The following is a 26,806-nucleotide window of genomic DNA, read 5'->3' as shown; positions in this document are numbered from 1 at the left end:
ACGTTCGAAGATGTCTTGGCAATTTGATTGCGTTGTTTGTTCTGGCCTGTTTCGTTAACAGTGATCTTGTTAAATACTTCCTGTATCCTATAGTAGGCTTCATCAAATTCCTCAAGTTCCCTTTCGCTGGCTTCAGATTCCACTGACTCGGTCTCTGTAGCTTGAATAGCAAGTTGCATGTGATTTTCTTCAAAGTCTGTCTTCAATTGGTGTAAATCGGTACACGTGGCCTTGAAAAGTCCCGCGCGACTCGGGTTGCGCTCGACTTCGTCGGCGAGCGTCAGAAGTCTTGTAATGTGGCACTTAACGAGGCGCAAACGTGTTTTGGCTTGATTTGACATTTTAAGTAACGGTCTTGCAGACGTTCGGACGCACCGGCAATACACGAACCAATGCAAGATAGGTAACCTAGGCCTAACCTAAAACCACACGTGTTGCCTATAATCGCTTGCACGCAATCAAAATTACGTAAAGTACATTTATGATCTCAAATAATACAGTGTTTGCGTATACACTGATATTTTCTTGATAGCACAACACTATAGTCCCGGATAAAGTCACGCACGCGATTCGTAACGGTACTGCACATGTCAATTTTTGAACAAAGAAGACCGATATCTGAATGGCTTTTACGTTGTTTATGCGATCCACCGAATAAACTGGCTCAAACATACAGATATCCGGCCCGGAGGACCAAAAATGTTCACAAAACTGAATTGAAACTAATAGTTTAGCTGCATGACGCCCAGCAACGCGGAGAAACGGTAAAAGACTGACGAAACTATTTACAGATGGCACTGCTGAACAAGATGGCCGCCACAGTGGCGCACTCACGATCGATGGCGCCAAATTCAAATATCCAAACCACCACACGTTCTAGCACTATGCCCAAACATGAATCTTCAAACTTTCAAAGTTCGAAGTTGAAGTTATAACTTTTTAATAGAACAATTGTGATTTGACTTCGACTTTTATGAAATTTGGGACACCCCTAAACTTCAGTATGTTACCCTTCTAAATAATTGTTTAACTTTAAAAATATTTTAACAACACAGTTGCAGGCAAATTAGATATAACAAAAAAATAAAAAAAAAATTTTTTTTAAACAGTAACCAAGACATGGAAAAATTTTCACCAGAAATCTATGTTTGTTGTTGGTGAGCTTCACTCACATCTTTGATGTTGGCCAGCTCCCCTGGGGTGAATGTCGGGACAGATTCGTTCTTCCCAAACGCTTGCCAGTGCATGACGGTGGTGTATCCCGGGTCCAACAGCACCTTACCCGTGCAAGAGAACGTCTCGACACCCACTTTGAACGTGGCGGTCGTACTCAGGTACGTGCAGTCTCGTGACAGCTGGAATCAGAGTACACATTAACTCTCGGAACAAAAAATGGTTTCAATTTATTTAAATTTGTAAAATGCCTTCCAACAGTATGAGACTAAAAGAACGGGCACAACAAACATACAAAGACACAACTTGTACTGTAGGATACACCCACACATCTTAGGAGGAACCTTTTATTTAATGGTTATGAAAACGTGATCTATTTATTTTGAACTTTGGTAGTGAAATTTGTATTAAATGTTTACTTATATACATGTAAACAGTAAATTGAGGGCTCGAAACAACTTTGTATTTACGATTTCGTATTAAAAATACTGAATAACGTAGGAAAGCACGCTTCGTTTTCTGGAGACCGTGAACGTACTCGGCAGAAACGGGAATCGCACCAACGAGGTTCGACTGTGTTCGCACACGACAGGACCGGCGGCTCACCGTGGCGATGAAGTGGCGGGCTATGTAGTCGTAGATCTTCCAGGCGTCCCCGTCCAGTTCGGCGCGAGAGGCCGGCTTCATGGGCGTGATGGGCGGGTGGTCGCCCACGTCCTTGCCCTTCCTGGGCTTGTTGATGCCCTCCGCCAGGATCTCGCGCACCTCGGCGCCCCACTCGGGGCTGTGCTGTTGGTGCCGCAGCACGCTCCTGCCGGGCGACACACACTCCAGCAACATTGTCCAGCAGACCACCTGGATATTACCGACTCCTCACCCAAACAGAAACAATCCCTCACTCATTAAGCTATCTAACAAAACCTACTATACATATGTCTCTCTCTCTGTGTGTGTGTCTCTCTCTCTGTGTGTGTCTCTCTCTCTGTGTGTGTCTCTCTCTGTGTGTGTCTCTCTCTCTCTGTGTGTCTCTCTCTGTGTGTGTGTCTCTCTCTGTGTGTGTGTGCACGTGCGTGTGTATAGAAAACTGTTTGAAACTCAATCAAAGGTTAAACGGTTTGATAATTTCAAGGCTGTCCTGAATAGTCATGTAAATGTGCTCATTAGAAACACAGTTGCACAGAAACAATTTTTTTTTAATAGTAAACTTGGGTTGCAATAACTAGGGGGCTGGAAAAATTAGCATATTTTATATCCAAAATTGATATCTCCCTGATATATAAGAATTTCTCAAAGGTACTTTGAAATTAAGACTTAACAAGGAAAACTTATTAATAGGGTAGAATTGCGTGAATTTATAGGTCAAATGGTAAATATTTTATAGTTATGCAGAAGATTTTTTTAAGCAGGAATTTTTTTTTAAAAAGTTATTCTGTAATTCGTGACACATTTCGACCACTTGCTAAATTCGCGAATGACGCTAACGAAGGAGTGACTCACAGCAGGTCGAAGTTCTCCGGGTAGTGCGTGGTCTCGGTGCGGGGGTAGCTGATGTAGCCCTGGGTGTAGAGCTTCTCCGCCACTTGCATGGCGTGGTGGGGCCCCATCCCGAGGCCCGAGCTGGCCACCCGCATCAGCTCCACCGTGTTCAGCGCCTGCGGCCGGACCTTCACCTTCTCCTTGGTCGTCACGCTCTCCACCCTGCGCCAGACACACGCGCCCCACCGCTCCGGGTCCCGTGCCAACGAGCCCTCGTGCCCTGGCACCCGCGACCATCCTCTGGGCTTGATCAGGTTCATCGTCTCCCTACTACGTCTTTATTATGCCCCTCATGAGATCAAAATTGGAATACGGGTAACTGACCTGACCAAACAAACCGGGACAAAGGAAGAACAGTAGGAACTCACGTAATTGTTTTTTTACTTATTACTTGCGCTACAATAAATGAATAAATAATCACGTACTGGTTTATTTGAATACTGGCCAATCACAGAACTGTCACGTGACAAAATTGTCCAATAAAAAAGATAATAGATACTCGTAAACAAGAAACAATTGTGATTTCTGCATGAATACACAGGCATTGTGATGAAAATTAAAAAATTTGATATCTACTAAAGTATTTGGAATTTCTTATCTCTGCCGGTTTTAATGAAAAGAGGAAGTGAAAGAGCATAGAATAAAAGTATTTTCGGATTTTTAGCATTTTTTTTCGCATATACCGCGACTACATATTTACCGTAGTTTGGAATTCCATCACGGAAACAGACGCCAACTGCAACATTCTCCAATATACACAGGGTGTCCACAAGGAAAAAATATTTCGTACCAACTTAGGCGAGAAAAAAAAAGTACTAGATTTGAAAAAAAAAAGTACCAAATTATAATTTGTTATGGTTTTTAACAATTTAGGAAGTTATTATGACATTGCAATGCTCAACTTAAGTATCACACCACACACACATACATTCCATAGTTTTTTTAAAATAATTACGCTTAATAATAAAACATATTGGAGTTACAATAATATTATTATATTAAAGAAAAATGTACTAGATCTGTACTAAACCACTAAAAAAAGTTATAAAAGTACTAGATCTAGTACGAAAGTACTAACTGTGGACATCCTGAATGTACACGACCTACAAACTACACTCAAAAAAAAAACTAACTCATTGAAGTAACTGATCAATTTCGATACATACGCGTATAGTTGTAAAATTATACTCATCTCTCATTCATAACCGCACAACCCTTAAATCAAATTAAAAGTGCCCTACAGACGAACCTATGAATGAAACAGCTCACTGTCATGTCAGGACTTCTGAGGGCAAATACATACTAAGTTTATCAGGAATAGTCGTGCAATATACGAAGTTAATCAAAGTTAAATTTAAATTAGGAATTATACAAACTTTAACAGAAATTAATGATAATATGAAGAATTTTGGATATAACTAACCTATTACTCAATACTAATCTATTACTAAGTAAACACACATATACCTGAAGCAACAACACATCATCACCATACATACAATTGTATAAATATCCAACCAAAACAAAATCTTCAAAATATTAATTTCTGTGGTCTTTCATAGCAGTGAACAGAAGCTGATGAACTTGAAGAATGATGATTCAGTCCTGAAGTAGTATACGTTAGAGTTATTTTAAAAGCAGCGAATCTTCATCTAGCTAATTGTCTATTAATGTTTATTTTTACAAGTGTTAAATTCACATTCTTCAATCTTGATCCGTAGATATTTCTTTGAATTTGGTGTAGGACTTTAATTAATAAACTATATTATCACATTCAAAATGACAGTCCTTTTCAGCCTTCTAAATTCAATATATGTATGTATGTTCTAAAACTCAATGTTCTTAATATTAATAATCACTTTCATTTCTTTTACCCGGCTCTTGTTTTAAAACTAACATTTAATTACAAAGAGTATTTAACATACAAGTTTCCACAGAGATTTTATGCACAAGCATAAAGTAATGCTGTAATTTATAATAAAAGAGTATAACTGGTGTTATAAAAAAAATTACACTTATTAAATTTTCTATTGACAAAACACAGTAAAATTTCATTACATTTCTATAAATTAATTTTAAAAATTTTACTTACCTAAAGCATATTATATAATTTAGTGGAATGCCTGATTGGCAGCTACTGTAAGTTTTCCCCGAGAAGTGACTGGCATTTAGTATGTGATCATTATTTTGGGAATCACTACAACTAACCATAAAAATACTCTCAATAGACACTTTAAAAAATCTCTAATACACTCTCTGCCTTAACAGAGGCAAATATTCAATATTTAGTGACGGGAAATTTTAGTGGCCTGAAAACTGTTGAAACGCACCAATGTCTACTCCTTGCGCTTCCTTGCATGCCTAGGCTTCATGTGCCATTCAAACCCAAGAACAAGCATCCTACTTGGGAGTCGTCAACCTGTTTCAGTATAATTCACAACCTTATGCGGACCTTCCTGCTCTCCAGATATGCCACGACACAGACTCCTTGATCAAAGTGCTTTCAGCAGTCGCCGGCACATTCGAGTGATTAAATGTACCATTTTACCTAAGTTATGATACTACTCCGACAAACTTTATAACCTTCCAAATGTAAAAAAAAAAAAGCGGGAATAAAGAGAAACCAATCGTGATATTCGAAGAAAAAAAAAACAGGCAGCAAATTCATAGGAGTAAACCACTACTCCACTGGTTAACAGTACAGCATGCAATAAAACACAACACAAGTGGAGAAGTGAACTACGTAAAGCTGACTTACAGGGCCTCTTTGAACTCCTTGACTTGAAGCAGGAACATCGTGGCAATGTCCTTCTCGAAGCACCTGACTCGTTCCCAGTCCAAGTTCACTTCCCGACCTTCGCTCGTGTGCACGATCATCTGCAGACCACGCACAAGGCAACATGTTACCTGTTGTACGTTTCACAACTGGGGGGATACATGTACACTGAGCTGCTGTTCCACATTTGTTTTTACTTTTCGTTTTCTCCTTTTTGCTCCATATTTATGTTGTTTGTATTTGTGTTTTATATTTTATAGTGCCAGGTGTAAGTACCTATGTGTGTGTGTGTGTCTGTGTGTGTGTGTGTGTGTGTATCCTTCTAGCTCTCATAAGATAGTCATCTGTTGCATGTAAAAAAAATCAACAATTATTTCAGTGATGTGATCATATCCACAGTGACATTAACAATGAAATTACGAAAGTGTTAAAATTAAAATTAAAGGAAACAAGTCCGTACCTGCAACACCCAGTAAGTCTCCGGCTTGAAGGTCTGTATTTCGTCATGTCTCTGGACACAGAAGCCCAAGGTTGGAGTCTGGCATGGACCGTACGAGATGAGAGATGCATCCAAGTTGCCATATTTCCCCTGAAAGGACATGTGCACTTTTTAATGGTTAACCTCAGTACAGTTTTCCAAACGTGGTATAAAATGGTACAAGGGGAAATAGGTGAAGGGGGGTGAAAAAAAAAAAGAATATAACATAGAATTCGGGAAGGAAAGGGTCACAAGCAAACCAGGAACAGAGAAAAAGAGACTTTTCATATTTTATTATAAAAAAAAATTGCATTCGCTATTCAATATTATAAGCCTCCTCGTATTCATACTTTCAATACGGCACTGAAAATTATATAAACTGAATTGTGCTTAAACTTATCTATTGTTTACAAGGTAAGATAAAGTTAAGTTATTATTGAAAATATTACTTTGTGCTAATAAATTTAGCTTTAAAAGTTAAAAAAAAGTATGGATTTCTCCATGTACTTATATTTTAAGAACTTCATAAATTCTGTTACCTAATAATTTTCTTTTAAGATTTCTTTCAATGTTACTTGAAATGAATTTTTTTTTTACAGTGTTTGATGGTGAATACATAGTACATCATTAGCTCAACTATTAGTACATGTGATTAAAGGTGGTTTTTTTATTATTAAATAAACATTAACTGTCCTATTAGCATGGGTGAGGTTGAAAACATTTCCCCAGCCAATATTCAAAAGTTTTAGTTAGCTATAACACAGTAAAATTTTTCTTTTATCATTTACGTCCACATCTGACTAAATTGCCTCACCTGAAAGAACTTTGTTTGGAATCTCGTGAAGGCACACCCAATCCTCAGATCCAACTCCTGCCGCGCGTCCACACTTCGAGCTTCATTCTCATTGGGTTTGCCGAGGTTGGCAAGGGCTGCTTTGATGTCTTTATCAGTGATGGCAGAGAAATGTGCTCTGAACACTACCTGCATCACAACACCACACCATCAAAAACAATACATGTTGCCCCACGAATTTATGAAAAACTATTTGCCGCAATCAATTTTCTCTTAGTAAACAATATTGTGTGCCTTTAGTAAATAATGCTCTTATGGTTATATCTCACAGCAGATTATATAGACTTTCAAAAGTTTGTAATCACATTATTTTAGCTACATTTACACAGTTTCTTTTAGAAATTCTAAACATCTTAAACCAGAGAATAATTTATTCTAATTGTGACTGATCACAAAATTGGCACCCAAATGATTTGGAGCCAATTATGATCTGGAATGTACAGTTATCTAAAGCTTCTGGGCACATTTATGTGATGTAAAACCATATTTATTCTCAAAACACTGTCCCTTACTATGCCATAGTTTCTGCCAAGCAATAAGACATGGCAAAAACAGACCAATTTAATTTTTTTCAGTGATGAAAATTGGAAAGTAAATTTGAACCCTCGTGCAAGACATGAAGCCACTGGAACTTGTTGACGAAAAGTTTTATAAACAAAAGGAGGAATATCAATTGCAATATTACATTTACATTCTGCAGTGTAGAAAAATAGACATGACAGATACAGAACACCATCAAAGAGGTTGTAAGCATAAAAACAAGCGTGAAAAAAAAACATCTCCCCACCTTCCTTGCAACAGCTCCATTCAAAACTGACTTAAGTATCGTGGGATAACAATATTTGTCATTTAAAGACGAGTAGCGGCTTTAAGTTCTTCAAACGGACATAAAGTTTGCGCTCTTTACACTGGAAAATACGGTACCAAATTTAATGGCGGAGGAGCAAAGATTCCAGCACTGTTGCTTAGTGACTGAGCCAAGAGTGTTTTAATCATCTAAACACACATGGAGCGGTTTTGTAAGTTCATAAAGTGCACAGAACATCAAGTACCGAGAGAACTGTTACTCCTGGTCTTTTTTGTATAGTAACATGGCAAATTTTTATTCCTCCACCTGCTGTGGGAACAGTAAATACGCTCCGAGAAAACAAAAGTGAAGAACTTGCCGAGTTATTACGTGAGGAATGGGCAGCTTATCAAAAACAAGTTTCAACAAGATACTGTACAGTGGTGGTGGTACAAAAAAAAACTAATTTGTAAATTATGATAAAGTAGTGTTCTTTATAATATACTTTGAGCACATGTGAATTATAATTAATAATCAACAAGTCTGAAATTATAAATTTTTTAATATATAATTAATCAAGCACTAATAAATGGTAGCAAAAACTAACAAAACAGGTATACCTGGAATTTCTAAACAAATATTTTGAAACGGGTATTCAATAGGTAAAATAAAATTAAAAAAAACACAACTCAAAATCATTTCCATTATTCAAACGAACTTATAGGAAGAGAGTTATTTTACTTTGCTGACACTGGGCTTACATCTGGATTCTGAACGCTTCTTTTCATAGTGTTCTGGACCGCATTGATGACTTCATAGCAAATGTTTTCACCTTCCTTGTCACAGTCCAGCCAGAGGACCAAGTAGTCGCACCCTTTTGCCTCCTGGGCGAGGAAGGCCGGCATCTTCAGCTTCGGCACCGCCTCCTTCTTCTCGGTGGGGCACGAGAACAGTTCCACCTGCGAGCAAGTGCAGTGTCCCTCCAGCATTACAGACTACGTGTCGCGAAGAATACACATGCTTCGTTAGGCATCGCAGGCACAACCAAAGCCACAAGCCACAAGGCTAGAAGACTAGATGATATAAAAACATGATTTTAAAGATTCTAAGCAAGAGTTAGGGAGGAATATATAAATAAATTTAATCCTGTTGCTTCTCTCAACAATAACTACTTAAACATAAAGATTTTTTTTAAATTTTGTTTTAAAGGCAATCTATAATATTAATTAGTGATCACATCAAAATAAAGTTGGTTTAAGGTTTTCACTTGCTATTCGTTATTTTTATTTGTTTATTTTGGCCCTATGTTTGCTTATCACATGAATACGTAGACCTACAAATACGTATTACAATACACTTAGACACTCAGACAAACATTACAAAACATGTACAACTAATAATCCAAATAGCAATACAATAAATGGAAAAGGAAAAAAAAAAATATTTATTCTCATTTCGACAGCTTTCAATAATATATGATAAAACATTAAAATTATCATGCTTGGAGTTTTCTTGCAAACTTAAAGCATAAATAGATAAAGAGTGCATTTACTTTAAGTAACTCATAATGACTAAGAGAATTTTAATTAACAACCGATTAAAACAGGAAAACTAAACTGCAATTGGGAGAGCAAGTACAGAAACAACCAAGTGATGGTACATCGGCCCGCTTCAAACCACATCACAAATCCAGCTGACAAGTGACAGGCACAAGGCGGCATAGTGGTAACACACTGCACTGGCGTTCCGGACCAACAAAGATTTACGTTTTAGATGTTCATTTTATGTAGATTGGTATGTAACGTTGTAAAAAATATGTTTATGTGTCAACATTTCAGCTCTCAATAACGGCATTTAGTAGGAATACTTTCATGAAAATAGAACGGACGCGATGGGCATAAATGTGGAACCAAAATGGCACACCCACGTGTTGCAACATAAACCCGGATGCAGTCACATTCGTAAATATCACGGATCATACCAAACATATTGGAGAGCTAAATACAACTTTATGATAGCCATTTAAATTTTCCGGTTGTTTCACGCTGCTAATTGCTATATGCGCGTTTGATGGTGGCAAGCTACATTTATGTTTTTAGTTCTGTTTGCATGAAAATGATGAAAAAATTTAATTTTGTGGTTCCGTGAAAAAATAAAGTGGAAAATTTCTCGGTTTTGCTGAAAATTTTCTGGTACATTACCGGAAAATTTTCCCAAGTCTACATTTCTTATATACTGACATCTCTAGACCCTATGACACAGAAAAATAAGAGCAGAAAATCACTTTCATACCTACCGGATCAACACGATCCCAATTGTTGTACTTCCAAATAAAATCCAACGTCATGACGTGCCCACACACTGAAGTCATCTTGAAATGGACAGTTTCGTTATGCAAGGTTCCCGACCACTCATGCACAGAACAATTCCCAACCAAACCTGCAAAATTAACTCCAGTTTACCACACTGAACAACACAACAAGCATGATTTACAGATTACTAGGGTTCCTTCAAAATGTTTTTTTTTTTTAAGTTTTCTACAGCCATTTTCTCTAATACATTATGCAAAGAAAAATTTCTTGTACTTGATTTAGTGCGGTTTCTTGGACATACACCAATGCAGTTTTGCACTGTTTGTCATGGGAAAAAATGTTAATCAAAAAACAATAAATAAAAATATGACAATAAAACATTCACAGAAAACAAGAATGAATTTTTTATTTTCGTATTTTTATTTATTGTTTTTTTTCTCTCAAAATTTTTCAATGACAAACAGTGCAAAACTGCATTTGCCTATGTCCAAGAAACCACACTAAATCAAAATTCCTCATTGTAAGAATCATTTAAAGAACGTTTCTTGAATTTATTGATAGTAGGGGCTAGATTTAAAATATTTGGTCTTCAACAGGAGTGATTCCATAGCAACATGTAAAATTTTTAATTCTTCTTGAAAATAAGATTTGTACGTAGTCATTTGCATTGCAGTTCACTATTATAAAAACCATTCTCAAATTTTGTTCTTTCTGATCCTCATATATCCCATCAGTTTTGAAAAAAAAAAAAAACATTTTAACCCAGCCATTTAGTCTATACTCAAAGCATTCACAACCAGGCCTACTATCACCCATGACTCTTAATTAATATTCTACATATCGTCATTCACCATTGTGTTTATTTCTTTTCATTGTCTTAACAGACAGTACTTACAGAGTAATTAACCTAAATCGCTTCCCCAAATCTTAAAAACCATTGAAAAATACACCTAGTTCCTGTATTCATCTGAATCCAGACATGTCTACCGCTTATTTAGATGGGTAGTTAAAGGTGCTGTTAAAATGTTGACTGGTAAGTGGTAACTTTTAAATAAGAATATGTAGCTTTACAACTTAAAGTAGGGAAAGCGCATGTGCATTCGAAAAATCTGGTATCCACGTAATGTAAAATCATTACCAAATGTCTTCAATAATTATTTTCCTGATATTTGTGATGCAGTAATTGTTATACATTTACATCTCTAATTTACCTCAGCAGCTGTCAAACACAAATCCAGCAAATAACCTGAACCTATAGTCGATCACAGCCAACTTTTTGAGTCTTGCCAATGCAGTCTCGGCCTTAGCCTAACTGGTCCCGATGCTGGTTTTCACCTCTACACTTGACCCCTGTTCCTCCTCGCCAACCACCACGCCTCTCGACCTGCTCACGGCTGTTCCCTGGTTCAGGATCCTGCTCCGTGCTACACAAGCCTTCCTTCGCAGCCGTCTCTTTCCCTGGCCTCCGTTACTCGTGAACATTCCAGCTCGTTAGGTTCCCGCCCCTGCTCCCCGCGTCACGACACTATCCCCTGGAACACCTGTGCTCACCAACAATCCGCTTGTACTCTGCGTCACAACACCTACGGAGAGACACTGGCCTCACATTCCAAGAGGACCTCGGTTTGAACCCCTCGTTTGGGCATCCCCATTTTGGTTTTGCAACAAAAATCACTGCAGGTAATAATATTCTTACAGAGCTACTTTCCCATGAAGTGATAGTAAAAAACAAAAAAAAAAATACTTTTTTCTAACACCAAAGATGTTCTTGCATTTACCCTGAAAACAGCATCTGTATATATTCCTACTGGTTTCTGAGAACTCACTGTTCATAGCTTATAAAACAATACATGTGCATTGACGTGGCCGCCGCAATTTTTTACCGTTTATACGTTATAATGGGTAGCCTGTGCAGTGATGTGGCCGCCACCATTGTGTTTTAGAGCAGCAACTTTATTCTGTGGCTCTCTATGTATAAGTACGTGTATATTTTGTAATTGGATTTTGTGACAATGTGGAAGGTAAATAGAAATTTTTATATATAGGTATATATATATATTTTTTTCTCCCCTTACTGTGCATCCAGACCCAAGTGTCAACCCTTGACAGGTATTTTCTTTTAGCAATATGGAGACGCGAAGCACCATCTTGTTACATGCAATATAACGTAACCTGACATACAAAATGCAATTAGTATGTTTGATACACGTAATTATTGACAATTCCTTTTACGCGTCTGGTTACGTACTATCGCACGTAACCAGCTGGCGCTTCGCGTCTCCATACTACTAAAATAAAATTCCTGTCAAGGGTTGACGATTGGGTTTGGATGCACAGTAGGGACTCGCAATATTGTTATTTTAATTTTATTTACCTTCCATTGCGTCACAATATCCAAATACAAAATACACATGTTCTTATGTATGGAAAACCACAGAATCTACAACGTAATTATAACACAACATGGTGATGGCCACTTCACTGCATAGGCTATCTAATGCGACCAATAAATGGAAATTTCTCAGAAACCAGTAGGAATTCAGAAACCAAACGGTAAAAAATGGAACGTCCCTAGTTTATGAAAAATGTGTTTTTGGAATATTTTTATTACTTCACGGAAAAGCCATGCTGTAACAATGTTACCCTAATAACCTGTTTAAGAGAGATAAATAAATTAGCCAGAAGAACAGTAAGAGAAAAGTAGGGTGAATGCTTGCCACTGGGCTTGAATTATGCTTGACGATTCTGTATTGCAGAATAGTGATATTGCAAGTTGTTCAGTAATTGTTCCGTATCACGTATCTGAGTTAATCCCTTGATCCTATATAATTGATCCTGGGGTACACGATGTTTGCCGTTTTAATTTAGTATGTCGACAGATACTGAACACAATAAAAATATCACAATACAAACAAATTATGTCAAGTCTTATGGAATTTTATTTTTATATTCAACTAGCGATCATAATTAATTTTTATATGACAATTTTTCCTCAAGTCCAGGATCTGGCGACGTAATTAAAACAGCAAGCATCATGTCCCACAGGATCAATGTGTACAGGATCATGCCAACAGGATCAAGGGATTGACTTGGATAAGTTAAACGGAACATTTACCAGTTCTTTGACTAATAAAGATTTCGATTTGCAGTACAGAACACATATACCTTTTCTAGATGCACTCTTTCCATTGCTTAAAATTGATGCTAGCGACGCAGCCAGGGAAGGCTTTTCCGCAACCATCAAAGCTGTCTTCATTGCGATGTATTAAACAAGGGGCACAACTTATTGGGTAAAGAAGAGGCTCATTAGCCAACGATTAAATCATAAATAAAAAAAACTTTAATAGATCGAACGGAGTGCAACGACCGGGTGGACATGACACACCTTCCGAATTATGGTCGTATTTATAAACATTGCTCCCTTTTGAAAACAAATGAATCTCAACTAATTCCATACAGTGTCTGCAAAAAATACCAGCAGTGTAAAATTTCTCTACTGTTTCGTAGCTCTGAGGTTGACATACTTATCAAATTAAGTATGTAATAATGACATCAAAAAATTTACCTGATTAAAATTATGAAAAAAAAAATATTGAATGAACATTATAAGAAAATATATATTGGAAGCAACAATCTCGCTGAAGCACGGCCGTGCACAGAAGTGTGCTATAGGATAGCAACATAAGAACAAGAAGAACTACCAATTGAAAACACGACCTTGGATTTGAGAAGGCGGATGAAGCAATTTTAAAAAGCTCATGTATACCGCTGAGCGACCTTTGTAGCTTGAGATTTAAAACCTGTTTTCTGCCAGAATGTAGATCAGATGAAGTGGTGAAGAAATCAGGTGGTAAATGAAAGCAAATGTCTAATATACATGGGAAATTAACGTGAAGGACTTCAATTTTATTTTATTGGACTGTGCGTGAGTATACATTTGATGAATCATTTCAATAAAAAAAATGCTGGGCTTTAAGTGTGTCTAATTTACACATGGGTAAGGTTAGGGTAGGTATACGTCTTGGTTTTAGGCATTAGAGCACATAAAACAAAAGAATATTTCTTACTCTCTACCATTAAGTTCCGTTCGGATTATTATCGGACGTCGCGGCTTTTTAGAACGGAAAGAGAAAAAAATTGGAAAACATGGTTTTCACGCACCACACACGTCCCTAAGTTTACTCCCAAAGGATGGTCTTGCAGTGAACCTCTCTATAGTTGTGCATATCATACACACAGACAGAAGCATAATCCATGCACATAAGGTCCAGAAATATTATACCATTCCTGTGAGTGCATTGTGTACCATGCATTGACAACCAGGTCAAGAACAATGTCAAGTTCATGTGTTAATGAAAATTTTTCTGGAACTACAGTAACATGATTTTTATCAATAGATTTATAAGGTTACTAACAAAAATATTTATTGTGAATAATAAATTTAAAAAGAAAAAAATTTGTTTAAAAAAATTGTACTAACTTTGAAGGTAAATTATACTGTATGCAAATATTGAAATAGGGGATAAATCCTGAAATGTTTTTGGGCCATTATATTTTTATACTTTTAATATTTCGTTTTTATATTTATCTTGCATGAACATTATTTGCAGGTAATCAAAATGTTGAATTTGAGGACTTTGGCAAGAAAAGTATTGCGACGAGATGGAAGATATTTTCACCCAAAGAGTTTGATCCAGTATTCCACTGCTAACAGAACTACTGTTGGTATGTACTGCATTTTTTTTGTATGGTAGGAGCTAATTAATTTCAATATTAATGTATTTATAAGTATACTAGCTGCAGTATGAGGAGTTGCCAGCTGAAGGGAACTTTTATAAAATCAGATGTAGACAGTAATATTGTATTCTTAATTTGAACGTCAATTTTACATGGCAATCAGTTGAACAGTATAGAAGTTTCTGTACTGCAATGCATCTAGTGGCGAGTTATAGCAAAATGGACATCGTGATGTTACCTCCAGTCCGGAAGGGCGGGAGGACAAGGGGTGGAATCTCAGAAAGTGGTTCTAAAGTTCGTGAAACAAAAGTGCTTTTATTAATAAAACTTGTAATAACATCATCACATCCTTCAATACACGCATCCTCAGATATGACAACCTTCTGAATTCTTATTTTGACGATTACAGCAAGTGCCCACGATGTCTGTGAACAGAAAAATATAATTAACAATATTGGATCACATCTATATTTCACACACATTAAATTAACGCATTATAAGGCAAACAGCAAATTATATTAGCAGAAATTATGAACATCAAATCATTTGGTTTTTGGCACATTCAATATTACGTTAAATAACTGTACTAACATGAATTTAACCTTTGCCAAACATATGAAATTACAATTAGAGAATAAGAAAAGTGAAAGAACATAATCAAGGAGAACTGACATGAATCGCTTAGTACAGTTAAATATTATCTGTAACTAGTTTACATTCTCTCTCATCGTGGTCTGATTCTTTATAAACAGTGTTTCTGGTGTAAGTCTCAATACCAAATTTATGACACTTAAAATGTTTACTTTCTTACACACACTTTTAGTCAGCGAGTCATATTCAAATGTCTCCTGATTACTGACAGCGGTATGCCGTGGTGCCCCGCCAATATTGCGGCGAGCAGTCTTTATCTTTACTCGCTTTGTCAGTCGTTCTACGATGTAGCTGCGTACTGGAGTTCACACAGGAGTGCTCGTTACATTGATAGTGTAGTCCGGGAACTTATAACAGTTCAGTCGAATCCGTTACGTAAAACTACGTTGGTTACGTTACGGTAAGCCTCAACGTATTGCAAGTTGGTACACTTTACGTTATGCGGTACTCGACCTCTCCTCCGTCTCTTGCCACACTGCCCCACTGCCGTTTTACTTTCAACACCAGTCAAACATTTACTTTACTTATCCCGTAACCTTCACGAGACAGTTCCCTTCATTCTACAGACGAGGCAAATTTTCTGTTTCCTCACTCTGCGAAAATTCTAAGTCCAAACTAATTTGGCTTGAATTTATTCTAAGTCCCTCGTGGACTTGTAATATTCTACTGGGTTGAAAATTTTTCAGAGTCCCTTACGGATTTAGATTCTGACGGCGTCTCTTACCGTTTTCTTCCTGAAGCGGGCAGCGTGACGGAGGAGGCCGGTGGTGTAGATCGTAGTCACTGCAGGTTCATGCTGCTGAGCCAGTCGGAGACTGCCTGCAGAAGCGTTGGCTGGGCCGGTTTATACAGTCCGCCGTGGCCCGACCGAGGAACAGTCTGGATACCCGCCAGCGGAAGTACGTCATCGTTGGTAGTTCCGGACGAAGCCCGCGAAGCCGGGCAGAGTCGAAGCGGCCCGAGCGGCCCCGATTAATTGCCGTCCGGCGTGCAGGAATCGAACATTGCGCGCCCCTGTGCTGCGGGTGGTATCCATCAGATAGGCAGGGGTGCTGTCTAGTAGTCGAATAGTTACGCAGTGCAAAACTGCGTAACAGTGAAAATATTCTCCTTGTTCAAATATATATGTACATCACTTTTTCATGATTATCGGTTGAATAGAAGTTTATGCGCAGCAGCGCATTCTAGTGAAGAATTATAAAAATGTGGATAGCATAGAAATTTTCTCCATGTAAAAAAAAAAAAGCACTTTGATGCCAACGTTCATGGTGATCGGTCAAACGGAGTTTACCAACGTCACATATACCAACATCCATCTTTACATGTAGCTTGTTATGGGGAACTTATTGTACTGTATCTTAAGGAATGTTAAGTTAGATGTAAGTGAGTGTGTCTGTGGTGCTGCCTCAGGCGTGAGGCTCCCGGGAGACAAGCGTGCAGAACGCCTGCACGTCACTGCCCGGACCCAGTACCCCTTGGCCAAGCCTCTCCGCCTGCCCAGCAACCTGGAGGACGTGTTGTGGGCAGAGAAGCTCCAGTTCTCGCCGCATCGGGAGCGGGACCTCACGGGCCCCATGATAGTGTGCAAGGAGCCGGGCGCGTGGGGGGCTGCCGAGGGACGGGGCGCCCCCCCGGCCGTCGACCCCCATCTGCAGAGCTACGATTGCGCCAGCACGGTGAGCCTGACCTGCGCCATGCAGAGCAACGTGCCGCGGCCCTTCTCCGCGCTCGGCAAGGCCACGCACCTCAACATGCCCGGGGGCCAGTGGGGGCGCGCGGACCGCTGGGTGTCCCAGGACATGCAGGAGCTGCACTGCCGGGGGCTGGGCTCCGCGGCGGGTGGGGCGCCGCCCTCCCTCTCGCGCAAGGAGCGCCTCAAGGCGGCGGTGCGGGACTACGGGGCCACCGTGGTCGTGTTCCACGTCGGCATCTCGCTGCTCTCGCTGGGAGCCTTCTACACGGCCGTGAGCAGGTGAGAGCGTCATGTCGCCGGCCTGGTGTCGGTGTAGATTGTATCTCGCGTAGCACAGGTGAGTGATATTAGGGAAGGAATTCACCCCATTGTTTTTAGTAGTTATTTGAACCTGGGTAGGGGCTTACACAGGAAGGTGGTGGGCGGGATTTAGGGATGAATCTCCCCCTTCTCACCCCAAAAGGAAAGAATTTGAAAGCAAACAGCGATGCAAAGATCATTACACCACCTCTTTCAACACCACGTAACTTTACAGCAGAACCAGTTACAAGAAATATCGACGATGTGCAGCAATCATGCCAGCCACACAACTGCTGCCTTGCTTGGAGAAAAGTGCAGTCGGTTGAATTTGGCTCACTTAATACTACGTTAGTGTTTGATGAGCTATGTGTTTAGTGCAAGGCACATGCTGCTGTTGATGGCCATCCAACTGGTGGGTACTTGTGTTTTTATTCTGTTGTAATGGGTGTTCTCCTCCGCCCCGTTACCTTTTGCTCCGTGAAGCAGGAGAAGAGTTACGTCACATCCCTGATTTGGTGCAACCCGCTCCGCTTTGCTTCGAACTTCGAGCGCGGCTCAGTACTTGTCTCCTGGTTGGACAACCCGTGGAGCTTGAGTGAGGTGTTCTTTGACTGCTTTTCAGACACAGAAGTTACCCCTGCTGCTTATGTTTTAAATATTTTTTTATAAAAGTATTTATCATCCTTTTTGTATTTTATAGCATAACATTAGGTTTGTATTTGCAACTGTCTCATCTTCAGTCCACTGTATTATTAATGTGTGCTGTGATTTTTTTCTTTCTTTTTATAATTCTCTGTGCTGTCTATGCATTTAACTTCTGACCTCAACTGATTTTTGGTTTATTTTCTGTGTGGTTGTGTATTCATCTTTTTTTTCCCATTGTTCATTCTTGAGGTTTCTCTGTGATATACTGTGTGAACCAGCAATGGCAGATGTCCAAAAAAAGTTTTAAACCAATCTTTCTCATTACAAGAATCATTCAGATAATGTGTTTATTTTGAACAACATTTTTTTAAACTTTAAAAGCAATAATAATAATAGTGTTCCACGAGGTAAAAATTAAAAAGAAAACAACAGTTAAGATTTTTTTAAATTGTTTAAAAATTTGTGTGTGATACACGTAAAACTATTTGCTTGTATTTTTAGGGAAGAGGGGGCGTGGGTGTGATATAGCAGGGTGTTTTAATCTGATACTCTCCACTTCTGTGAAATCCTACGCACGTCTATACATCAAAATAAAATAGTATAATTCAGCAAACGAAACATGCTGAAAAATTCACAAAGATGTGCACTATATCTTTTGAAGGGAGTAGATGTCGTCGGAGTGTAGAGTGGGCATTGTGCCTGCTGTTCCAGCGGCCTGGACATGGCCCACTGGCTCGGCCAGCTGGGGGTGGACGCGGGCCAGGTGGCGGCCGGCGCCAGCACCTTCGTGGTGGCGTACGCCGTCCACAAGGTGTTCGCCCCGGTCAGGATCGGCATCACGCTCGCCTGCACGCCCTTCATCGTGCGGTACCTGCGCGGCGTCGGCTTGCTCAAGCCGCCCAAGGCGACGTGATCGTCTCTGCTGGTCACGCCCGAAGCCCGAAGAGAAGGTCTTGGATCTGGAGCGTTCGTTACCGCCGCGGTGCCGTGCAAACAAATGTCAACATAGTTCTTGCGGGAATACCAAGTGTGAAAATGAAAACTGTAACCTACTAGAAAACTGGAAAAACCGTGCTGAAATGGAAACCCTCTGAAATGATACAACTGCACAAACAAAAAAATGCCTGCAGTGCAAGGTCAACAACCAGAATCCTTAACAAAACATCTGAACATGGGCGTTACCATAGAATGCCAGATTGAAGACCTTTTACTGTACCATTTGAATGTTACAAGATTGATTGGTAAGTACACATCAACAAATAAGTGCTTCTTATGTACATTTCACGTAACAAATAATTTATTAATTTTTTTTTATATTCACTGCTTTTATTTTAAGTCGTAGTTTGAACAGTAACTTACAGGCTTGCTATCACTTTCTACCACTGTGTTTTACATTCACTTAAACTGGATTGCACAGATGTACAAGTTTCTACATTTTTCTTCTTGTAAACAACATATTTTTATGATGCAATTTTAGTTGCCAAATGGTGAACATTAACATTAAAGACCTCGTTGTTGAAAAGTAAAACAGCCTGTGTATTTTGTGCTAGATTGATGAGAATTACTGTGTGGATGGATCACTAGCCATTTAAAAATCAACACTTGTAACAGTTTTATCTCAGTTTTGCTCCAGGCTACTTGCTGTGGGCAAGACAGCCAGCCAAGGACGTTATTTTGCTCTCTACGTTGTTAGAAGCTTCCTTTGGTAAATGTAAAAATTTTGTAAAGGATCTGTGGGCTAAAAAATTAAATAGAGTTGTGCGAATCTTCGGAGATTCCAAGTTGAATTAAGGGCTGTCTTCAACTTTTGTCTCTGGGAAAGTTTTATTCGTGGAGTTCTCTTAGTGCAGCAAAATATTCATTTGGACTTGGATGTGTCGCTTTGATTTGAAAAAATTATCTTCATACACCCCTAAAATTAACACATTTATGCAAGGTATTTGATGAAGGATGGATAGTATTATCATTAAAAACTTTTAACAAGGAAAACCAACTTAATCATGTGAAAAGTCTGAATTAATCTATTTTGTATTCAGAGTGAAATAGAACATAGATTACACATTTGAATATATGTTGACTTCAATATCTAATAATGGTTGAATTTGTGGTGGTTTTATGTTAATAATTTCTTTGCTCAATTATAAAGTTTGTTTTGTTTTTCTGTAATTTATGTATTGAATGTTTTATTATGTTTCTATTGAGTAACTAGCAGATACATGGTTATGTATATTTTATGTAATGTTACATTTCAAGTAAATATATATTTTTTCAACACTTGTATGTTAGCATTATGTTATCCTGACTTGACTGTACTAGAAACATACTAGAACACAGTAACAGTTATATAACATGCAACACAAAAACAAAGTTATGTAGTCACTTATTCACATGTACTATCATGTTTCTGGACAATAGGCTACTAGTCAACTTTGCAATTTTAATTAAAAAAAAAAAAATACAATTATAATAGAAATCCCTTTTGGTTCGCTTTCTGTGCCCACATGGATCATTTTGTAATCTTTACATACAAAGAACCACTCTTGTTTCTTTCGTGCAATGCATCCAGAATAAAAATAACTTGCATTTGGGCAGCTGAACATTCATGGTTTGTACCCTCTTGTTGATTGTACCGCGCATTGCTCAAGGCGTTCTTTGCTGCCAAGTCGGAAATTAAAGACCGTTAAAACACCCACAGATACCCATTAATTCCACACCTTCACTCTTTATTTAGGAAATTTATCAAAAAAATTTACTGAAATTTAAGGACTTTTTAAGAATATTAAGGAGACACTACAATGGGACAATATTGTGTGATAAAACTGAATTAATACTGAAAAGAACATTAAGGCACCACTCACCACCGAAATGCAATACTTCACTAAATTTCCTAATTTTCTCTATTAAGATGAAGAACCAAATTCATAAGTTTTTAATTTAAAATCTTAAATAATTACAAAGTGCAAAAATGTTTATACATACATACATACATACATACATACATATGTATATACATATATATATATATATACATATACACATATATGCCCACGTAACGTAACCTCAAATATGTACGATTAGAACTATTTTTGTGTTTAAGATAATCATTGTGTTATAGCTAAACACATTGATAAACAGAAAAATTTGCTAACAATGACTTATTTAATCAGAAAAAGCCATTGTAAACCCAACTCTGTGAGAAATAATTACAACACAGGAGTGAAAATGTATTAGTCAGGGAAGTAGTGCTATCAAATATACATCATTTTTTTTTATTAAGAAAAATGGCACATGTGTGACAATCATATAATAAAAACAAAACTTTAGAAAAAAATTAACAATAATAAAGGCTTCCTACATAAGTACTCTCATTCACAATCAGCTTACCCCTATGCTAAACAATCTATGCATACAACAATCAACACTGCTAATTGTACAACATATGGCAATATGCTTCACTTAAAAAAAAATCAACTCTGTGTATTACTAAACTCTCGACAGAAACACAGACATAAATATTGTATTAACATATAATAGCAGACAGCTAATTATTAAAAAAAAAAAATTCTTACAGGGATTTTTGTACCCAAAACCTAAGTTATCTCTACACTTCATCTTACAATAGTACTGACGACAAAAACCTAAAATTTTCGATTTTATTTTTATGCATAAAAATGTACACAAGTGAATATTTATATGAGACATCTCCTTCAATACTCTTAGCGGCTCCATTGTTGCTACCACGCGTACATCATTTCCTGTATTACTGGGATTGAACTAAAATATGTCACAAAAGATTTACCATGATTCAGCAGTCATATACCACACAACAAACTTAATAAATATTTAATTGAAATTATTTTTAAAAAAATTATGCAAAACAGAGAAAAAAATTTCTGTACTATTTGGTTATAATAAATCACTAGTTTTACATATTTAAGTGTTAACACCACCAATATTTTTTTATTTAAAATATCTGCTGCCACACTAACAAACGTTTGTATAGCAAAAACATGTTAACATTACTGAAACACATAAGAACAAATTAAAAACTAGCATTTATGTACTAAATGTGAATTCAAAACAAATTACATATTCTTCCACATTAGGATAGATGTTACAGCCAGGATTTTTTACAATGCAAGTTGTTTTGAACAGTTCACATTAACACAAACTACGAACACACCATAAAGCATAACTTTGCTTTTAGTTAGGTGTGGTCAGTAAAGATACTTTCTTTTTTTTTTTTGCTTGGGGGCATGCAATTTAACATTTGTGGCAGAAAAATGATCTAATTTACTGTTTTGGAGGTTAAGGAATGCAAATTTGTGATTCAAAGAAAAGGATTGCATATAAGTTTAAAACTTGCAAGAATCGTGCATTAAAAAATAAATAAGTGTATTTTAATTTAAACTATGTTGGTATGGTTGAAATTCATTATTTCAAATGGTTTCTGAGCCCTTAAAAAATTAAAAACGTAATAAGAAATTAAGAAATGAGCACTTTCAAACTGGTCTTATTGTGCCCAAAAACTTACAAAACTAACCAGTTCTTTGCATCCAAAATGGCTGGCTGCTATCACCGTTCCAGTTACAGAACTAGCTGGTATAAATACCATGAGTTCCTTTGCTTCTTGATAAGCTCACTAAATTGTTAATATTTAAAAATAGAGGACTTTCGTATGTACAGACCTGTATTTATTTTTTGTTTATTAACATTTTGATGTCTACATGTATGTTCATGAAAAACCTTAAATCATTTACAGACGGGCATTGATGGTTGGAGTGCTTCACAGGTTTTTAAATAACATATTTTAAAATGAGTTGAAATATGAATATTGAGGAAGAAGATTTGAGGGTTAATTAATAATAATAGCCTTAGAGGAAATAAAAGTAGAAAAAAAGGAATATAAATTTGTCACAGTGAAATAAAAATTGAAAAATTACCAAATAATAATTACACAAGTTTCAAAGCATTTGCTCCACTTGACCAAGTCTAACACAAATGAAGGTAAAAAAAAAGTCTACTTTTAAATGCACTACTTTGATTAAGACAATAGAAATTTCAGCAAGCTTTTCATTTATCACTGAACAAAATTGCACAACAGGTTTATATTGAAGTATATTTCCAATGAAACACCAGCCTGACAAATATGTATGTATTATAGACTGAGATGTAGAGTGGAAAGTGGAAAACAATGTATTTTTGACATAAAAAGTCTTAAGGCATTACAGGAACTTCTAACCAGAGTTGAAAAAGTAAATATTCTAGTCAATGTAACTCGGTGAAAACATTTACTCAGGCTTTACAGCCTCAAATCACTGTACTGCCGAAAATAGGGCCTGTGACAGACAAAACCTATCAAAGCGAACTGCTATTAAGAGTGTAAGGTAACACTTTAAAATAATAGCCACTTCACTTCAGTGAATATTAAAAACACTGTCTACAGACAATTTAGCTTTATTGTAAAAATAACATCTCATTTTTTTATTATTATTAGGGATGAGCCACTCAAATCCTCAAGTACCATCAAATTCATAGGATTCCATATTCAAGAAAAAAAATATTAAGAGTAAATAAAGTAAATTAAAAAAATTTAACACTGATAACCTCTAAAGTTTACTAGTACAATTTTTTTCTTCATGTCAATACTGTTCCCATACCCAAAGATATTTTACTTTTTAATATGTAATATGTAAACTACAATCTGTGTTGATTCTGAAAATTTAGTTTGTGAAACAAACATTTACAGGGATGAATATTTCAACACCATTGTTAATTTTTTTTTTTTTTTTAATTCTTGTATATAGTATATTATTTTATTTTTGACCCTTAAGACATACGTAGATTCAGATTCGAGGGGTATGTTCCAGGTACTCTTTAAGATTCAAATTTGAGATATGGATTCGAGAAAATGGATTTTGTCCCATCAGCCATCACTTATTATAGTAATTATTATACAGTTAATACTAAGATTTTTTTAAAAAAAATAGATCCAATATCTCTAAATAGGTTAAAATAAGTGTAACTTTTTAAAATGTAATTTTCTATACAATGATTTGTATATTTCTTTATTTGGTGTTTTGTGTTATTTCCTGTATGTTGCTTCTTTTTTACTCTTTACAAGTTTCACAAGCGTAATTACATTTACAGAGTCAATACTTGCTACTTACAAAATGGCAATTTTCAAAATCAGCCAAGAGCCAAAAACTGTTCCAAAACTGGACAGTTGCAAAATAACATTAACTGCAGCTCATTTATACCATATGATAATCATCCTTATGCATCAAAGACAGTGTAAAGTTAAAACATTAAAAAGAAGTCACAGGATTCTAGATTAATGATTGTACTCATTTTTTTATATATATAAAGTGTACCAAATGCAATTAGCTATGGTTTTAAATAAAAAAAACATGCACATCAGTTTTGATGAGTCTTAATGGTAAACAATTGTGGCCACTATATCTTTTTAAGTTTACTTCTCTCTGACACATTTTGAAGCAAATCATAATAATCATAGGACGGGTGCTGTTTGCACAAACTGTTTTTCTACTCTCTCTACAGCTCTACATAGCAAGAGAAAATGAAATATATCAATTAAAGATGATACTAAAAGTAAATCTAATGAGAACTTTTTTTTTTTCCAACTTATGCATTAGCTGTTTTACATGCAGATATTTTGCCTTATGAGTGTCCTGACTATGAAAATATATTTTAAATGACCTGACTAGTTCTAATCTCAGTAAAACATAGTCGGCCGATAACGACAGTTATTTCCATAAAAAACTGTTAAATTGAGCTTTTAAAAATTTTTGCTTTTAAGTTTTTAAATTTTCTATGTGAAATTAACAAGACTGATTATCCAAAGCTTTGAACACACCTATGTGCAAATGTGTTAAGCTTGGTGAGGAATGTTAGCACACGTATGCACAGAACAGTATAAGTTTGCATTAAAACAGTAGCTCATGTTAGATGTAAAATGATCAGGAACACACATACTCAGGAACTTAAAGAAAGATTAACACAGAAAGAAAACCATTATAATTTTGAGATGTTTCGCTGGAATACCTGCTTCGAAATGCAGTTCCAATGTATTTTTATGCCTGTATGAATATTACAAATATTATATTCAAACAATTAGAATGGATTTTTTTTTTTTTTAATAAGATTGAATGTTACACATTAAAAGTAACTCATGCCTGCTTTCATGCAACAGCAATGAATATTTCTTATATTGGTTACAAAAGGTGTATGCTTTAGTGTTTTTAGGTATTATTTTGCAGTGCTTCCAAACTTAATGTATACATTATTTAAATGTATTAAAAAAAATTTCAGAATGCAAACTATCCCACATTCTGAACTTTACTTATTCTGCTATTCACAAAAAACATGAAACTAAACTATACCTAATTTATGCCTAATTATATCAGTCAGCCCCAATAATACAACGAATTTGGGTATGTACACATTCATACTGAACAAAAATGACTTAGGTACCTTAATGTTGATTCACAACTGAGATGGTAAACAGCTTAAAAATAAAATAAAAAAATTGTCATTATTTGAAGTATAGAGATTTGAAACTGTATCAAACATTGATAAAAAAAATTATTATTTGTAATATAGAATATTCATTTTACTGCATTGACATTTTATGCACTTTCAAATCACTGGTTGTAATAAATGGCACTCCAAGCCAAATAACTGAAGCAAGGCATTAATAGTAATTCTTAATAAACTTTAAAAAATCTTGTCTTCCAAAGATACTTAGATTAATTGGCACATGGTATGTAAAAAAAAACAAAAAAACAATACAAACCATAAGAATGTAAATTATGGCTTGTATTGTAAATGCTCCATTTGGGTGAATTATTACCTCATGCTGACCACCAACTACTTGTCATTTTTCTATTACATTTCAGGTAGATGTCCTACCCACCACTAACACTGACAATTTAACAATTTTATAATGTTCTGTACAACATTATCCTTGTTAAATGAGCCAAATAAATCTGCTAACTCCTAACCTTATCATAAACCGGTATAAACATTCCATTTGCATAAAAAAATATGGGGATTGTTTAGTAAATCCATCGGCAGCTTCCACAGTAATTGTGACGCGGATAAATCTGAAGGTCTTCAAAAAATAGTCCGTAAAGCTGCTTGTATGACGTAGCTGCAGCCTCTTCATCTGGAAAATTGCAACACACATTTATGATGGCCAAGCTGTTGACCAATCTAAGAAAACAAAATATGAAGTACTTAAATTAATAACTGGCATATTCTTCAAAACACATTCAAATGGGGAGACACAGACATGTACATGTTTTGCCCTACTATCACATCCCTGTCTGATGGCCAGGGATAAAGGAAAGCAGGAACTTTTCATTGCCTGCTGCTTCAAACACTAGATTGTTTGGTTAGTACATACAGCAGTGCTTAAGCTCCCAATTTCACTACTCCCACTTTTAACAGATTTAGAGATAAGAACTTTATGCATATAACTAACAATGTACTACATTCATCTCCTAAGAGGTTGAATTTCATAATGATACAAACCTTAGCTTTTAATTTTCAAAACAAACCTTACCAATAATAATTTTTTTTTTTAAATTCTACAGTGAAATCTCTTTCATAAAAACCATCCATACAAAACTCTCATTAATGCAAAATGTTTTTCTTGGGTGCTTAAATCACAAAGTTTTAAAGTTATAAATTTAAGCTTTGTTAAAGTACAAAATATTGCTATTATGTAACACAAATTTGTTTTTCTGCAGATAATCAAGAGTTTATTTTAAATAGCAGTTGTCTATAATTTTTTTCATGGATGAATGGAACATACAAATTTCAACCAGAAACAAATTAATA

At 36.4% G+C, this 26,806-nt stretch overlaps 3 protein-coding genes across 3 annotated transcripts in view; 1 reads left to right on the top strand and 2 right to left on the bottom strand.

Moving 5' to 3' along the window:
* Positions 1 to 13,348, bottom strand: part of LOC134534225 (DNA topoisomerase 3-beta-1) — a 29,638-nt gene extending 16,290 nt beyond the window's left edge. Inside the window, exons 1-9 of the mRNA XM_063372497.1 lie at positions 13,081 to 13,348; positions 9,900 to 10,042; positions 8,365 to 8,562; positions 6,778 to 6,945; positions 5,946 to 6,074; positions 5,468 to 5,586; positions 2,671 to 2,871; positions 1,780 to 1,984; positions 1,173 to 1,355 (exon numbers count right to left, since the gene is read on the bottom strand). Of these exons, the coding sequence (XP_063228567.1) occupies positions 1,173 to 1,355; positions 1,780 to 1,984; positions 2,671 to 2,871; positions 5,468 to 5,586; positions 5,946 to 6,074; positions 6,778 to 6,945; positions 8,365 to 8,562; positions 9,900 to 10,042; positions 13,081 to 13,171 (1,437 nt within the window). The 5' untranslated portion in view covers positions 13,172 to 13,348. The remainder of the gene's footprint in view (positions 1 to 1,172; positions 1,356 to 1,779; positions 1,985 to 2,670; positions 2,872 to 5,467; positions 5,587 to 5,945; positions 6,075 to 6,777; positions 6,946 to 8,364; positions 8,563 to 9,899; positions 10,043 to 13,080) is intronic.
* A 206-nt stretch (positions 13,349 to 13,554) lies between these two features.
* LOC134534226 (uncharacterized) lies at positions 13,555 to 20,215 on the top strand. The gene is made up of 4 exons (XM_063372498.1): positions 13,555 to 13,840; positions 14,526 to 14,640; positions 16,714 to 17,275; positions 18,653 to 20,215. Exons 2-4 carry the CDS (start codon positions 14,535 to 14,537, stop codon positions 18,852 to 18,854), a joined length of 870 nt encoding a protein of 289 aa, XP_063228568.1. The 5' UTR covers positions 13,555 to 13,840; positions 14,526 to 14,534; the 3' UTR covers positions 18,855 to 20,215.
* Positions 20,216 to 21,194: 979 nt separating this feature from the next.
* LOC134534224 (histone deacetylase complex subunit SAP130-like) overlaps positions 21,195 to 26,806 on the bottom strand; it is a 44,285-nt gene continuing 38,673 nt past the window's right edge. Inside the window, exon 19 of the mRNA XM_063372496.1 lies at positions 21,195 to 26,129. The gene's annotated coding sequence lies outside the window, so the exon portion shown is untranslated. The remainder of the gene's footprint in view (positions 26,130 to 26,806) is intronic.

The sequence above is a fragment of the Bacillus rossius genome, chromosome 7, assembly GCF_032445375.1.
Source record: "Bacillus rossius redtenbacheri isolate Brsri chromosome 7, Brsri_v3, whole genome shotgun sequence".
Classification (NCBI taxonomy): Eukaryota; Metazoa; Arthropoda; class Insecta; order Phasmatodea; family Bacillidae; genus Bacillus; species Bacillus rossius.
This window is presented reverse-complemented; position numbering and strand designations above follow the sequence as displayed.

Excerpts from the sequence above, each read along its gene's own strand:
- LOC134534226 (XM_063372498.1), top strand. The coding sequence starts at position 14,535 with ATGTTGAATTTGAGGACTTTGGCAAGAAAAGTATTGCGACGAGATGGA. Across the intron at positions 14,641-16,713 it reads TGCTAACAGAACTACTGTTG|GCGTGAGGCTCCCGGGAGAC; the intron begins GTATGTACTGCA and ends GTGCTGCCTCAG. Across the intron at positions 17,276-18,652 it reads TTCTACACGGCCGTGAGCAG|CGGCCTGGACATGGCCCACT; the intron begins GTGAGAGCGTCA and ends CTGCTGTTCCAG.